General features: G+C 49.7%; 7 protein-coding genes across 7 annotated transcripts; 1 reads left to right on the top strand and 6 right to left on the bottom strand.

Moving 5' to 3' along the window:
* Positions 1-390: 390 nt before the first annotated feature.
* On the top strand, positions 391-4,392 carry MGL_2481 (uncharacterized protein; the record flags this gene model as incomplete). The annotated part of the gene is made up of 1 exon (XM_001730047.1): positions 391-4,392. The coding sequence occupies one exon, from the start codon at positions 391-393 to the stop codon at positions 4,390-4,392; it is 4,002 nt and encodes a 1,333-aa protein (XP_001730099.1).
* Positions 4,393-4,648: 256 nt separating this feature from the next.
* MGL_2480 (uncharacterized protein) lies at positions 4,649-5,908 on the bottom strand (the record flags this gene model as incomplete). The annotated part of the gene is made up of 1 exon (XM_001730046.1): positions 4,649-5,908. One exon carries the CDS (start codon positions 5,906-5,908, stop codon positions 4,649-4,651), a length of 1,260 nt encoding a protein of 419 aa, XP_001730098.1.
* A 314-nt stretch (positions 5,909-6,222) lies between these two features.
* MGL_2479 (uncharacterized protein) lies at positions 6,223-6,900 on the bottom strand (the record flags this gene model as incomplete). The annotated part of the gene is made up of 1 exon (XM_001730045.1): positions 6,223-6,900. The coding sequence occupies one exon, from the start codon at positions 6,898-6,900 to the stop codon at positions 6,223-6,225; it is 678 nt and encodes a 225-aa protein (XP_001730097.1).
* A 241-nt stretch (positions 6,901-7,141) lies between these two features.
* MGL_2478 (uncharacterized protein) lies at positions 7,142-9,580 on the bottom strand (the record flags this gene model as incomplete). Its single annotated transcript, XM_001730044.1, has 4 exons — positions 7,142-7,151; positions 7,434-7,489; positions 7,524-9,357; positions 9,396-9,580. 4 exons carry the CDS (start codon positions 9,578-9,580, stop codon positions 7,142-7,144), a joined length of 2,085 nt encoding a protein of 694 aa, XP_001730096.1.
* Positions 9,581-10,159: 579 nt separating this feature from the next.
* On the bottom strand, positions 10,160-11,180 carry MGL_2477 (uncharacterized protein; the record flags this gene model as incomplete). Its single annotated transcript, XM_001730043.1, has 4 exons — positions 10,160-10,493; positions 10,593-10,680; positions 10,721-10,996; positions 11,168-11,180. The coding sequence occupies 4 exons, from the start codon at positions 11,178-11,180 to the stop codon at positions 10,160-10,162; spliced, it is 711 nt and encodes a 236-aa protein (XP_001730095.1).
* A 1,763-nt stretch (positions 11,181-12,943) lies between these two features.
* Positions 12,944-13,843, bottom strand: MGL_2476 (uncharacterized protein; the record flags this gene model as incomplete). The annotated part of the gene is made up of 1 exon (XM_001730042.1): positions 12,944-13,843. The coding sequence occupies one exon, from the start codon at positions 13,841-13,843 to the stop codon at positions 12,944-12,946; it is 900 nt and encodes a 299-aa protein (XP_001730094.1).
* Positions 13,844-14,168: 325 nt separating this feature from the next.
* On the bottom strand, positions 14,169-16,286 carry MGL_2475 (uncharacterized protein; the record flags this gene model as incomplete). Its single annotated transcript, XM_001730041.1, has 1 exon — positions 14,169-16,286. The coding sequence occupies one exon, from the start codon at positions 16,284-16,286 to the stop codon at positions 14,169-14,171; it is 2,118 nt and encodes a 705-aa protein (XP_001730093.1).
* Between the last annotated feature and the right edge of the window lie 86 nt (positions 16,287-16,372).

Below are 16,372 nucleotides of genomic sequence, written 5' to 3'. Positions count from 1 at the left end.
TAGAAAGAGAGAGGAGAGGGAGAGGGAGAGAGAGAACAATGACCTGCTTTTCGCAATTCATGTCATGTTCCCTTCCCGACCCTCGTGGCCTATTGTGTTACGACCAGCTTTCCTCTTAAGATCTTGGCACAGATTTTCGCAGCTTATGAGCACAACATTCGAAAGTAGGGCACAGATGCCACTTTGCAACAAGACCCTGCGGTGCGTTCTCGAGACTTACAGTAGGGGTGGTGTTACTTGCATTGGTCCTTGTTGCGTAAGCTAATGTAAAAATGAATGACACCTTAGCGCAAGCTCCACGTTCCCTTCAGCACTGCCAACCGGCGTAATTCTCAATTTCCCACCCCACCTTCTCCAGCACCCAAGCGGCTGACGACATCGTCATCTGGCATGGCGACTGTGCTGCGACCTGCATTGCGGTACTCACCATTACCGCTGCCAGATGCTGTGCAGGCAGATCAGGGAGGCGATGCTGGATTGGACTATGTCGCTGCTCTCCTCCAGACTATAGTTCAAGCCACACGCGTCCCTGTGGCATCGTCATTCAGCGAGCAAGCGACGGGGTCTTTAGGAGGCAAACCAAATGAGCAACTCCATCTTGTGCATTTGCCCATTGAAGGCTCATCTCATGCGAAAGTAGCCGAGATTCAGAAGCTTGTTGATAAACTAGCTCGTCGTCTGTGGGCTGAAGAAGATACACATGCCGTCGATAAGCGCGCAGGACCCACTTTTCCTATGCGCGGGATCCCTGAGCCAGTATCTCGTCTTACTGCTGAGCGTGTGGATCCTGTGCTGCGCAGTCCTCATATTGCACCGATCCTCGCAGCTGTAGCACCTACGGGCATGGATCCTAATGAAATGCTCGATTATGCATCGGCAGAAAGCGGTCTCAGCGCTGCAGAAGAACTTCATCTCTTACGCGCACAAGTGCGCGATATTGCGCGTGTATGCAAAGCTGTCGCTCTTGGCGACTTGACACAGCACATTATGGTGCCTGTTCAAGGCCCTGTCATGGTGGAATTGAAAGACATCATTAATCAAATGGTTGACCGACTCGGCAACTTTGCGAGCGAGGTGACGCGTGTTTCGCTGGAAGTGGGTACGCAAGGCAAACTCGGTGGTCAAGCGTATGTTCCTGGCGTCGAGGGCACGTGGAAAGAACTGAAGGACGTTGTGAACCGTCTCGCTGAGAACTTAACGAATCAGGTCCGCGGTGTGGCACTTGTAACTAAGGCTGTCGCTCGCGGAGATTTGTCAAAGAAAATAGATGTACAGGCGGGTGGCGAGATCCTCGAGCTGAAAGTCACAATCAACGTCATGGTTGACCAGCTTCGCCATTTTGCGAATGAAGTGACACGTGTGTCGCGTGAAGTCGGCTCACAAGGCCAGCTGGGTGGCCAGGCGAATGTACCAGGTGTCAAGGGTGTGTGGAAAGAGCTCACCGATAACGTCAACCGCATGTGTTTGAATCTCACTGAGCAAGTGCGGTCGATAGGTATGGTCACCACCGCTGTTGCGCGAGGCGATCTCACGAAAACGATTGAGATTGTTGCCGAAGGTGAAATGGCTCAGCTTAAGGATACGGTTAACAGCATGGTGGCACAACTGCGTGTATTTGCCAGCGAAGTCGTGCGCATGTCGCTTGAGGTCGGGACGTATGGCCGGCTTGGTGGCCAGGCGCATGTCCCGAATGTCGAAGGCATTTGGAAAGACCTGACGATGAGTGTGAATAAAATGGCTGACAACCTCACGTCACAGGTGAGAGAAATTGCGCGTGTCACGAAATGTGTCGCAGAGGGCGTGTTGACGGAGTTCATTACCGTCGACGTCAAGGGAGAGATTCTCGAGCTTAAGGACACTGTAAATAACATGGTGCGGCAGCTGCGGACGCTCTCGGATGAAATCATCCGCGTATCGGTCGAGGTCGGTACCGAGGGTCGCCTCGGTGGCCAGGCAAATGTCGAAGACGTCAAGGGTCAGTGGCAAGTGCTGACGGAGCGTGTCAATATGATGGCATCGAATTTGACGACGCAAGTTCGCTCTATTGCCACAGTCAACACAGCTGTAGCTCGCGGCGACTTATCAAAAACTATCAACGTCGAGGTGCGTGGTGAGTTCCTTGATCTCAAGCACACGGTCAACAACATGGTCGAAAGTCTGCGCACGTTTTCGACAGAAGTCACACGTGTCGCTACGGAAGTTGGCACAGAAGGCAAATTGGGTGGACGTGCAAACGTGCTGGGTGTCGATGGCACGTGGAAAGACCTGACAAACTCAGTCAACACGATGGCAGCGAATCTGACGTTGCAGGTTCGCACAATTGCTCATGCCACGACTGCTGTTGCTCGTGGCGACCTGACGCAGAAAGTGACGATTTCCGTGAGTGGCGAGATCCTCGATCTCGTCAACACCATCAACAATATGATTGATCAGCTGTCGTTCTTTGCTTCAGAAGTCACACGAGTCGCCCGCGAAGTAGGCACAGAAGGCAAGCTCGGTGTCCAAGCACAGAAAAAGGACATTGAAGGCACGTGGGGCGAAATCACCGACAACGTCAACATCATGGCCAACAACCTCACGTCCCAAGTGCGTGCATTTGCGCAGATCACCGCCGCAGCGACAGATGGCGACTTTTCTCGATTCGTTACCGTAGAAGCGAGCGGTGAGATGGACTCCCTCAAAACAAAAATCAACCAGATGGTCTACAGTCTGCGAGACAGCATCCAGAAAAATACAGCAGCTCGTGAAGCTGCCGAGCTAGCAAACCGGTCCAAGTCGGAGTTCCTCGCGAACATGTCGCACGAAATCCGCACGCCAATGAATGGGATTATTGGCATGACGTCCCTCACGCTCGAGACAGAGTTGTCGCGCACGCAACGCGAAAATTTGGTCACTGTATCAACGCTCGCTAGCAACTTGCTTGCTATCATTGATGACATCCTGGACATTTCAAAGATTGAGGCCGGCCGCATGAACATTGAAGAGATTCCCTTCAGTTTACGCGGCATCGTATTCAGCGTTCTCAAGACTCTCAGTGTGCGAGCCGCTCAGAAGAAGCTCAACCTTGTGTACGAAGTTGCGCCAAACGTGCCTGATCCACTCATTGGTGACGCTTTGCGTCTCAAGCAGATCATCACCAATCTCATTGGCAATGCCGTCAAATTTACTGAGAGCGGCGGCATTGTTGCACTGCGTTGCAAGCTCAATAGTGCGCCAGGTGCACCCGAGACTGTGCTAGAGTTTTGCGCGTCGGATTCAGGAATCGGCATCAAACAGGATAAACTTGACATGATCTTTGACACGTTTTGCCAGGCGGACGGCTCGACGACGCGCAAGTATGGAGGAACTGGTCTCGGTCTCTCAATTTCTCGTCGGCTTGTGAATCTGATGGGTGGTGATATGTGGGTCCGCAGCCACTTTGGCAAGGGCTCCGACTTTTTCTTTACGATGGTAGTGAAGTGCGACAAGTTCACTCCCGAGCAGCTAACCGAACGAATGCGGCCCTACAAGGGTCGTCGCGTCCTCTTTTTGGATACGCTGCATGATCAAACTGGCGTTACAGACATGCTTGTTCTCTTGGGCCTAACGCCGATCGTACTTCACTCGATTCGCGAAGCGTTGGACCAAAGTTCGTCGTTTTCCCGCATCGATGCCATCGTCACAGACTCTCTCGTTGTTGTCGCTCAGTTGCGCAATGTTGAGCAGCTTCGCTACATTCCTATTAATTTGGTGACGCCGTCTGTGTTGTCGCTGAATCTTACGTATTGTCTCGATTATGGAATTTCATCTTACATCAATACGCCGCTTGGCCTAGAGGATCTATACTATGCGCTGCTTCCGTCCCTGGAAAGCAGTGCAGCTGCGCCAAGTGAAGGTGGCAACAACTCCAGCTACCACATTTTGTTGGCTGAGGACAACTTAGTCAACCAGAAACTAGCTTGCAAGATCCTTCAGAACCAGGGCCATAAGGTCGATGTGGTCGACAATGGTGAACAGGCTGTTCAAGCGACAGAGCAATGCAAGTACGATGTCATTCTGATGGACGTGAGCATGCCCGTGATGGGTGGAATCGAGGCGACAATGGCGATCCGCGACCGTGAAGATTCTCAGAACTTGGAGCACATTCCCATCGTCGCATTGACAGCGCACGCGATGCTAGGCGACAAGGAAAAGTGTCTACAAGCAGGCATGAATGCCTATGTGAGCAAGCCGATTCGACGTGTGGAACTGGTCTCGACACTCAATCAAATCCTCAGTCAAAAGTCTGAGCCGCCCAGTAACGATAGTGGCGAACAAAACAACAACGCCACCAATTTGTTGAGTCATCCCCATGACGCTCCGTCAGAAGAGAATTTTGACAAGAATCCAAGCGCTCATACAGACACTGTATAAACGGAGGAAAGTTATCTCGATGATACCATTACATGCACACAATGAGAGCTTTTAGCCTTCGCCATGTTCTTTCCACTTTGACTTTGATCCATGCCATATTACGTTGTTTCCTGGCATCGCCGATCCTCCTTCGCTTCCTTGCCCTTTTGTGTAATCTCTATTTCTTGCCGTACTTAGCAAAATCTAGCCAATGAAGTATCAAAAAGGTTTATGGACTCCTAGAGCTTAGAACTGCTTGGGGGTACTGTGCCTCTTTTCAGTACTCTCCGAGCCAACAGGGGGCATCTTCTGGCTTTATAGCAGGCGAATTTTCTTCGGGCTCAATACTGAGTGAACTCATTTCGTTCGAGACCTTCGCATCTTCGCCATCTGTAGAAATGCCACGTTGGTTCAATAGCGATCGTAAACGCACGACTTCTTCACTAAGCGAGTGGAGCGCAAGATCTCGCCGCTCGATCCTACGTTGAAGTCGTACCAAGTATTCATTTGAGTGTCGAAGAAGAAGCACTTTGGCCACAATTCGATTCGCATCGCGACATTGATCAGGCGACGCAAACCCACTAGCACTTGTAGGCTCTGCCTCGTTCTCAGCTTTGGATGAGTCCTCGAGTTCGAGCCCTTCTGCGATACGATCTTCTTTTGTGCCATCTGCGCCGAGTACCGAGCCTCCTGGTACGTTGTCGTCAATTGTGATTGCAGGCAAAAGCGCACGAAGCTCGTCGAAGCAGTGCTTGAGAGAATCGCGACGTTTCTGCTCAGCAGCCTTGTGTGACGAGCGGCGCTGTTCCAGTCCCCCCTGCTCCAAATGTCGGAAACCGAGCCATGTCGAGCGATCCTCAGAGGACAGGCCACTAGGCAGAATAAACTTTGGCTGTGATGATGAATTGGGGTACATCAAGCTCGCATGAGGGCGGGCTGCATTTATAAGAGCAGACGCTGTGACAGCATGAACAGCATTTTGGTTCGGATAGGTATGTAAACTCGAGAAGTCAGATGGTTGCTGATAGGTACGCAAGGGTTGTGACATGTGTTGCTGGGCATGCGATGGATGCGATGGAGTTTGTACATGCGAGGGCTCCGCCTTTCGCTGAGCCTTAGATGATTCGGGCGCATACACAAGACCCATAAGGGATCCCGGTGTCGCTGGTTGTGACGAATGCTGAGTTTGATCACTGTTTTGCGCAAGCTCGATTGGCGAGGGGCTCTTCGTTGAGAGGTTGTGAATAGAAGCATTCGACTCCCCACTAGCAAATTTCGTGGATCTCAAGCTCGGGCTCAACTCACCAGAGGGCGGCCGATTAGGTGCTGAAACTCCACCGCGCTTATTGATCGCTAAAGTCGCTGGGGACAAGGCGGGTGATGGCATCGACAAACTAGAGGCTTCCTGCATCGTGTTCGACAAAGATTCCAATGCGCCAAGCGATGGCGATGCATGTTGGTTCTGGTCACGCTTTCGGCCTTGCCACGCAGAAGAACTACCACTGGCTGATCCCTTAGGACTTTGGATAGGTTTCATAAGTGGCGAAGGTCGAACGCGATTGATCTTTGTATCTGTTGCACGACTTCTTCGCAGCGCTGGTCGCTCAGCTTGCACCGCAGGCGGGGAAGTAAAAGGAGCGGACAAGCTATTTGGTACTGTGCCGTAGTCTTTCGGAAAAGAGCCTGCATCACCCCTTACCCCGTTATTTTGAGCGGGAAGCATAGTTATATTCGCATTGGAAGTATGACCAGGCTGCAACTGAAGGAACTCAGGCGGTAACTGAAAGTTATCCGCGTCTTTCAAACCGTAGATAGGATTTTGGGACCCTTGAGGCTGAAGCATAGGCGAATTCAAGGGAGAAAGGAAATCATTCGTGCTTGCCGAGCTGATTTTAGAGAATACGCTGGCTGGTGTGATTGAAGATGACTCCAGAGGAGGACATGGTTTTTGCTGCGCGTTAGTGGTTGAAAGGGAAGGCACGTTCCGGCGGACGCACCTTCGATACGTACTGAAATAGAGGACATGGGTGTCATACTTTGCGAATCCTGGGGCGAATTGTCAAGTGAAACATCTGTGCGTGGGAGAAAGGCATTGCCTGTCATATGAGGGAGTTTTCCAGGCATAGAAAACGGCATGTCCAGTGCGGGCGGCATATCAGCTGTCATACTTCGTTGGTCATTCTGATTCGGAACCGCTGCATACGCATGCATCGACAAATGATCTGAAGATGCTGCGCTATTAGGCCTTTGAAACCCGGTCATACGTTCGTGGAACATGTGTTCAACTTGCTGGGTATGAAGCCCGTCGATAGGCAATTGGTCAGGTGATACCACATTCTGAGAGTGACTTGTTTCGTCATTCAGCATTTGCATAGCGTGGTTCGCTCGATTATGCACGTCAGAAGGAAACATCAAGGGATCCGAATGGTCATGCAGAGCTACGTCGGGGTGCATGACCGACTTAGTCGTTGGATAGAACGACGCTAGGTCTTCTAATGGGTAATCAGAGTGAAAGTCGAAGGCCTCCATGATAAGAGAAACCCGTTATTCCTTTCAGAGCTAAAAAGAACATGCAAAATGATTTTGTACTGTTCTTCGAACTACCGTGATGGCGATCACGATGCGCTTGAAGCTGACGCTTCTGTCTGTTGTCAGATATGCCTCAATCGACGACAACAATTGCTACGGTGTAGAGTGAGTGCAAAAATGAAAAACGAATTGGTCTGACTAATCCTAACGAGATTCCCCCCGTCGTTACAACAAGTCGCACCTAATTAGGGCTAAGCGCAGTTAGATTATGTCATGTGTTCAGACGGACGTACCATGCACCGGCCCAGTGACCCGGCTCGTGGCACTTGAAACAGGTGTCTTGATTAAATGATGATTCCGGTGTGCCACTGTCCATGCGCCGATAAGGCCTCGATCTTGTGTTTCTAGCGGGGGCTTTTGGCGCTGCTCCACCAGACATTGATACATCTCGGTCATCCTCAGCCCAAAGAAAGAAACGACATCTTTTCCGTCAGCAATTGTTTTCTTTCACTCGCAGGACCGTTAAAACGTACCTCGCGCGTTTGCTCTCCTTCGGACAAGTGTAGAATAAACGCCCCGCATTCGGGCCCTGTTGTAATTAGACACTTCGTCAGTAAACATACCTTCTGTGCTCGGCAGCACTTGGCAATCAAGTCACAATTGCACATTGTATGTTGACCATTGGTTTTTGCGCGTTTCGCGCGAGGCTCACGATCAGCTGAGCGTTTAGTCGCCTCCTGCAGAATTCGCGAGGCTTGACCCTCGTTCGTATGCGGCGAGGTTGGCGTCATCGCACACCATCGAAAGAACCCACAGTCATGACCTCTGAGGTCGCGGTTGCCACATGCCCAATACTCTCTTCCCGAACGATGCTCCGTACATGTCGTGCATGCAGCGCTGCAATGGCATGTTGGAGTACTACTTTCTGTTTGGGCACTCTCGTTCGGAAAAGGAGACGCACAATAAGCCTCTGCCTGTCGCTGCTCCCGTCGTGCGTGTTGCCATCGTGGCCCTTGTACTTCGTCTTGCGGTAAAGTTCGAAAGTAGGTGCATACAGCATCGCGAATTTGTTCAAAATCTCTCTCCACAATGTCATAGATTCGTTTATACTCTGTCAGATTCTCACTCACTGTCTCTTGCTTCGTTCGCTGTGCTGTCGCAATAAGTCCCAACTGAGTTTCTGTATCGTGCCGGAGTTTCGGCTTACAGAGCTGCAGACTCGTTTCGAGGCGCTCGTATCCCTCGACGAGTCCCATACCCAATGTCGATGGCACCAAGTACTTGGTCTTTCCTTGTTTGGTGATAACAACGTACTGACGGTCGATAACTTTTTTGATGTGTTCAGCAATCGTGGCATCTGTGCCAATCCCATGTTTATCCATTAGATGAACAAGATCCGCCTCCGTAAGCAAGTTAGGAGGGCTGGTACTCCCGCTTTTGACACTGATGGAACTCGGACGAAATCGCTGGCGCTCCTGGTACTCAGGCACAAATTTGCTCGTCCATTTCTCATACGGAAAAATTGTTAGGAATCCAAGCGTCTTGACGAGTAAACCTGACGTATGGAACGACTCGCCACCCATCTCAATAAATATTTTGGTCTCCTCCCCCATGGCATCGGTGGTGCAACTGGCGAGGAACCTTCGTGTCACATAATCATACACTTGTTTCTCATCGGCTTTGAGATCATTTGCATGTGCCGTTGGATGAATAGGTGGGTGAGCCTTGTCATTTTTCTGTCCATCCCGCGGTCGTTCATATTGTAATGAATGCAAGGAATCTGACCCGTTTCCAGTAGCCGATGCGAATATCTCCGTAGCATGCGCCCCCCAAATACAATCGCTTCGCTGCTTGTCTAGCAGGCTGACGAAGTCAAAGTCTTTATCATATTGGTTTGTCTCAGTGCGTGGATATGATAAAAGACCGCGCTGATAGAGAGATTCAGCCACGTCGAGGATTCTCTTCGGCGCCATGCCAGAAAGCCGAGATAAATTTTTTTGTAGCTCAACTGTCGTTAGGGGCGTTGGCTTCCGTTTCCAAGTTGTTCTCCGCACGACCTGCTTAACTTCAGCTTCTTCTGCATCCTTGCAACGTTTATGCAGAATGTGGACAATTCTTTTATCAAACAAATGATTTCTGTCCCATAGAAATTCGACATTCGTTCTCCTGTCTTGCCCTTGTTGGGAAACAGCGTGCCTAAGGTCAATGGACCAGAATTCCTCAGGTACAAATGTCTCGACTCGCTTGTAATGATCCACCACAAATCCGAGCGTCGGAAATTGACAGGGTCCATAACTCAACAGCATGCTATCCAACTTTAGTAGTGGACCCAATCTCATGGTTTGTAAGCGCGTAAAAGCTGCACCCGCCCGAAGATCGACCTCCTGCCGCGCGTCAACTGCATCCACAGCGTGAAGGTCTAAGTCTACCAGGTTCATACATGCATGGTGGATTTGGCTAGCACGTTAGAGTTGGCGTGAAAGAATGCAACGTACTCAGCAATTACGGCACTGAAGCGTGCACGCTTCACTATAAGGCGCCTTTGTGCCTTTTGACAATGTTGCGCGATTTCAAAGCCAATTGCCTCTCCTTCACGATCACAGTCGGTCCATATTATGAGCATATCCGTGCTTCGAGCTTCGATAGTGAGATTTCGTGCAATGCTTTCGGATTCCTGCATTTTGTCAGCGCATTATCTAGACGTGCCTTGGCCGTACGCTTGAGTAAAGGAGCCGTGAATAAGGCGGACGGACTGCATTTGCTCCAGCGAAAATCATCTGGAAACTCTAGCTCTGTCATGTGTCCACGCACTGACGTGAAAGTCATTTCAACATTGACTGTGGATGACGTAGTAGCGTTTGAAGGAACGAAGCGGGAAGGAATTCGATACAAAAAATCAAAATTTCGACAGTACTTGTCTTTCCCTGGACGCTAGCCTGTGTCAATGAGCAAATATTCAAGCTTACATTCGTATACGAGCCATGAGACAGAATCTGTGTGATGGATTTTGCCATAGATGCTTTTATGTAAGTCGTCTTCCTCAGTCCTCTTTCTGACCTACGCTTCTCCGCTACACACAATACTCGCATCGTCGCCTAGAATTTTAGTTTCATGACTCAATGATTCATGCCCGTCTGGCCCCGCCAGTCAAAGTTGTATAAGAACAAGCGTCGATGTACAGACATTTTGCACTCTCAGGTACGCAATTTTGAAGACGCGTCGCACTTCTACGTTCGATTACATAAGAATCTGCCGCATGTTACCACGCCCAAATATGCATGGAGGCATCGTAGAAGGAGCAGCTGTAAATGAAGTGGTCATTGGGAGCAGCACGCTCCCAATCGCAGCCGTATGCAATACTATTGTGACCATCAAAACGAGTCACTACCTCCATAGGTTCTTCGGTGATACTTGCTTCATTTGAAAGACCTGCACAATCCAAGACAACCAGGCCACCGTGCATGCATGCAAGAAGCAATTTCTGAGGCAACGTCGGGTGCCATTTAGCCCGCCATATACCACCACCAACGTGTGTCTCATTTACAGGGTATCGCATTTGACGTGCATCGTATAGCCTTAACTTCTCATCGTAACTGCCAACAGCCCAGTAATGCTGTCGTAGTGGGTGACTTTGGATTGATGTGACACCACCATCGAATCTTTTTGTTAAATCGGACGATTGTCTTACATACCCTCTCTTACATGTGAAAATAGGTGCACGCTCTTGCTCATAACAGGGAGTACGAATGTCCCAACCTTTGAGTGCCAAATCATCACCACCTGCGGATGAAAATGAGTGAAAATTCAGGCATCTGCGTACCACTCCAAGCCACAACACCGTCAGTCCAACAATCCCAGGCAGCAATCCACGCCTCGAAATCATGTGCACGCCATGTCTCTAAGCCATGTGGAACAGTTCCAGTAGCACCCAAACTAGGGACCGTGCAGACCGTTCCATTGCTCTGGCTAACTATAAGCCGAGCATCGTTTGACGATGCACGCATGCGATCAGACCAATCAAGACTCAGGCAAAGTGCTGCTTCCTCGTTCATGCGCCATTGCTTACGAGGAGAAAAGTGTAGGGATGAATTTGGCCCTTTCAAGTAGAGCAAGTGAATGTATCCGGTCGCATCAGCGATGCCAAGTATCCCATATCCATTTTCTTCTTGCTCGGCCGCTGACGCGAGACACCATTTTGTGTCAAGAATTGCTGAGCCATCCCACGTATCAAGGACCGAACTCTCATGAGCGTATCAGTAAAACGTACCAATGCAAGCCATTTTGGTCGCTCCATGCACGTTGGAGACGGCATCGACCACGTCGGGAATAAGAAGGACTCGATGACACCTGCGCTTCTTCTTTGTTCTGTTCTATCTGGTAAGTTGATTCAGCAAATACATTGGCGAGATAGGGATGAGACTCGATCGAATCCGCACACAGCTCTGTAGATTGATTGTAAAGGCTTTGAGCTGGAATTAGTACGAGTGTTCAAAGGACATTGTCGCAGTACCTTGATGCATAAGACCTAAACAGCCTAATGATCCGCGAGGCCAAAATTATGACAATAGGGGTGGTTCGCTCTGGCTTTTTCGAGTTCTTGTCTTATCTCCACATTGACGTGCGCAAATTCTCTGAAGAGGTCCGTGCGACAATTTCACACGTCTGGCAGACTTCATTGATGAGGCCGCGATCGAACATGACGCATGAAGTTTGTCGTCGTCAAATGGTGACTCTCTAATGTGTATTTCGAGAGAAGAAGCATTAGAACGAATTGAAAAATTCGTACAAGATTTTCTTCATGGAGTAAGATCCGTGCCAAAACAGCATGAGTGCTACAAAGTCGCAGTGGGCGCACCGAGGGCTCGGAATCCACACAAGTCTAATCAAGTGCGCTGGGAATTTCCTCCCAGCCGGCCAGAACGCATGATGCAATGGGGTATGTTCATGAAGCGTACATATCATTAAATTTTTTCTTCTAATTGCAGTGCAATTCTTTTGTGTGCTTCGTCACATTCATGACGCGCTATTGACACATACCATCATTACGAAACGGTAAGTATTGAAAAGACGTGGGACTCTGAAACAAGCTTAGCGATATATTTTACCGAGATCCAAACCTGTTTCAAACGCAGTGCAAAGTAGATTCCATGATCGTTCGCATCTGCATGACACTAGCATGTTCTCGAGCATCGCTTAATATAAGCGCATCACCACGAAGTGTGGTGTTAGGACCTGTCCATTTCCTAGTTAATGATCAAATGATCCGCTCTCATCGAACTTCTGTAAGGGAAAAATCTCTAGAGCAGCTTATTCCTGATCCATCAATGTTGCGCGGCGTATGCACACACGCAAACTGGGTGCTCGTAGTCGAAAAGCACGCCGTATTCCAAACACTATGCTCACAACGCTTTCTTGAAAGGGTGCAGAACCATGGGATTATTTGCCCCGGCCTCATTATGACGGTACGCCAAATATGCACTGACCATTTCAGGGTAAAGGTTATCCGGATTATGCGGCTCGGTGGTTTTTGGCTCAGCTCGTCCAGACATGCATGTACGTTCGCCATTAGCCTACTTCTGACTACAACAAATTGTAATAGATGCAAACTGTTTTTTCTCGTGGACGCAGGTTCGTTGGATCAGTGAGTGGGCACTTACCAAAGTTAGACCCTCATGGAATCGACATCATACGGTGCGTACAGGCTCGGATGAACTTATGGTCAGCACGTATTTAGATGCGCTTCCCAGTCCAATGCCCGCGTACTTGCACACTCACTGCCTCGGTCTTCACATGCGCCAGTGGATACAGTGGATTCCCAAGGCACAGCTCCAGCAGCTTAGTCGTACGGACCGGCACAAGGCCATTCACATGCTCCGAGACGTGCGCCTGCCAGTCATGCTCAAGACAGAATTGGCAGCACAACTCCATGCCGGATACAAGTGCGAATTGGAAGTGTTATGTGACAAACATGATGGATCTGCTATGGGAATCAACGCATGGAATGGACATCTGGTTGAGTTTGTTTGCGGTGCGATGCGTCCTTTCATAGTTTGAGCGAATTCGAAGGACGATGATAGACGAAGTACACGGCCGTGCCTATGGTCGTGCCAAGAATAGCGCCTGCAAGGACATCTGTTGGGTGATGTCGATAGTCCATGAGACGACTAATAGAAATACAGGCAGCAAGCATAACTGGCATGAGTGGTATGATCAGGCTGGTAAGACTGAGTGAAAGAGGCGGCTCGGAGTGGACACGATCAGCCGGAAGGCCTTCCTCCATATGCCGTGCCTCGTCAAGCGGCGCCGCTTCTTCGCGAGAATCGGAAAGACACGCTGAATTTTGTATTATAGTCGTGCCGCATCCATGTAAAAACCAAGCCAAGAAGACAAGTCCGGCAAAGGACATGCTTGAGTGCCCGCTAGGAAAGCTTTTAAACCCATCAGCGAGTGTACGAGCATGAATGGATGTCGAGCAGACAGTGTAATCAACAAGCGAGCTCTTGTAATGAGTTGTAGGATGGGATGCCACAAAACCATGTTTTGGCTGACAGCGATCAAGAAAGTCTGGGCGCGGCCGACCCACCAAATTCTTGCCCAATTCCGTAAGACACCCCGTAATAGCAATAGTCATACCAAGACCCAGCCAGGCTTTGTTCAGACAGGCCCAACGCCGTTTCATACACAAAGAGAGACCTGAAACCAAAAGAAACGGAAGAAGCACAGAGAAATATGCTAACAGAGTGTCTGGGACACGCTGTTGGCTTGAGTGCGGATGCTGAAGAGATGCGTCGTTCAAGCTGAACTGCTGATGGAACCCATCCGTCCTATGATGAAGTACGCCACGGAAAATAACCATCAAAACAAAACAAGCGATCCAATCCAGTGCCCAGCGAGCTCTGCTGCTGTGGCATAATTCAGCCCAAGTGAAACGCTGGCTTAGCATAGCCGTAGACATGGTTGCTTGGAGTCAGCAGGTTATGGGCTACTTGGATGGAGGTTGTGTCAGCCAAGCAATTCCAAAGAAAAATGTTCGAACCCAAAGAGTTTGCCAGACCCCACACATGAACCTCTAAGCCCAAAGGGACACGAGACTGCTTGTAGGGCGTAATTCGTATGTACTTGGTTACAACGTTCATCTGACCTCGTGCATAAATCCAATCTATTGACAACCAGACACACTTCGTCGAATGCATCAACACGTGAAAACTGCAGAATCTTTAAAGACATGAGCACAGAATAGGTGGGACCCACTGGCGGGGGAAATTGTTTCAAGACATAGACTGGGTTGAAGTTGATGAAACTGACTCAGTGTCTTCATCCTGTGACTCATCGCCATCCTGGCTGATTCGTTCCATTTGAGCAAGCCATAGCTCATGGTAAAGGCCGTGATGACTTAGAAGAGACTCGTGCGTTCCACGTTCAATGACATGACCATGATCGAGTACTATGATATGGTCAGAATCTTCCACCGTGCGCAGGCGATGTGCAATAAATACCGACGTGCGGTGCATTGTCTGCAAAAGCGTGTTGATGTTACGCATTAGCTCCGTCTCCGTATGAGAGTCTAAAGCGGAGGTGGCCTCGTCGAAGAACATGATGCGCGGATTTTTGAGCAGCATGCGCGCAATGGCTAGACGCTGTTTCTCACCTCCGGAAATCATGAGTCCCCGCTCACCAACAATTGTATCGAAACCTCTTGGCAACTGTGCAACGGCTTTATCGACACGAGCAAGTACGGCCGCACGCCGCACTTCATCATCAGTTGCTGAGAGTTTGCCGTACTTTATATTGTCCCAAATACTTGAATTAAACAACGCTGTGTCTTGAGGCACAACGCCAATAGCATGGCGCACACTGTCCAGGGTATGTTGGCTGATATCTTGGCCATCAATGTAAATTTTGCCACTCTGAGGCTCGAAAAAGCGGAACAACAAGCGGAAAATTGTCGATTTCCCACAGCCTGAAGGACCGACCAATGCTGTCTTTTGGCCAGCAGGAATTGTAAAACTACAGTTCGAGAGAATGGGTCGGTCCGGATGATAGCCAAATGTCACATTCTCGAAACGGATTTCCCCACGAGTCGGTGCAAGCGATGGTGCATTCGGTGCATCTTGGATCAAACGCTGCTGTTTCTGCAGGTTGAACATTGTTTCCATATCCACAAGACTCTGACGAAGCTCGCGATATACAGATCCCAAGAAGTTTAGAGGCAAAGACAGCTGAAACACCAGCTGGTTGACCATAACCAAGTCACCGACAGTCATGGTTCCTTTCACAATGCCCTGTGCCGCAAGGAGCATCATAATCGTCAAACTTGCCGAAAAGATAGCATTTTGTCCTGAATTCAGCGCGGCCAAGCTCGTTGAGACACGAACACTGGCTTTTTCATAATCTTGCAGCGCTTTGTCGTATTTTTTGATTTCATATTGTTCATTGTTGAAGTATTTGACTGACTCATAATTCAGTAGTGAGTCTAGCGACGTGGTCGCACCACGCTGATCCGCCATGTTGGCATCGCGACGGAAATGCGTCCGCCAGCTGGTCGTGCGGATAGTAAACCATGCATAAGCCAACATAGTTAGACCCGCGACACTCGCAAATGAAGGTCCGCATCTGACCCCCAGAATACCACAGACAAGTGAGATTTCCAGCGCTGTCGGTACAATATGAAACACAATAGACGAGAGCAAAAACGAGATTCCTTTTGTGCCGCGATCTATTGCCCGCGTCAAGCCTCCTGTTTGACGTCCAAGATGCCAGCTGAGATCGAGAGAAAGCAGATGTGTGAAGACATTTCTCGCAATTTTTCGAATCGATCGTTGTGCCACGTTCGCAAACACAGCATTTCGTAGCTCGGAAAAGCCGTAGGCGCCGATCCGAGCCGCACCGTATCCTAAGATTGAGGCCCCGGCAACGACCCACACCGTGTTGGGGTTAGCCAAATCAAGAGACTGCGAGGAAAGTTCATTCATCCGATCTACAACGGTCTTGAAAAAGAACGGCACTTGGACATTCAGCAACTTGCCGGCTAGCAAGAGAGAAAGGGCTAACAAGACACGCGATTTCGTGCCAATGTCATTTTTTGGCCACACATACGCGAGAAGCGTCGAGATGATCTCCCAATTTGAGCTTCTTTTTTGAGTTGCTACAGGCTGAGATCCATCGGCAGGTGGGCTGGGTTGTGTTGGCGGTGTAGAAGGTGGTGGCCCATGACTATGCCAACGACGCGGCACTTGCAAGCGCACAGGCAAAGGCGACTGCACCGCACATGGAGTTCTAGACACTTGAACATATGATGTCCATAACGAGCATCTCTGGCTGTGGATTGTGCGCAGACCAACGAAGCCTCGTGGTGCGCGCAACAACATAATTGTGGCTGCGGACATCGCTCTTGTCCTGTTCAAACACATATGTTACGCCGACGACACTCGCATCGTGCAAGTCACGTGGCAGGCATGCTTATTTCGCCCTT

This window comes from Malassezia globosa (genome assembly GCF_000181695.2).
Source record: "Malassezia globosa CBS 7966 chromosome Unknown mgl_sf_6.1, whole genome shotgun sequence".
In the NCBI taxonomy this organism is placed as follows: Eukaryota; Fungi; Basidiomycota; class Malasseziomycetes; order Malasseziales; family Malasseziaceae; genus Malassezia; species Malassezia globosa.
Note: the sequence above shows the minus strand (reverse complement) of the source record. Positions and strands in the feature narration are given on the sequence as shown.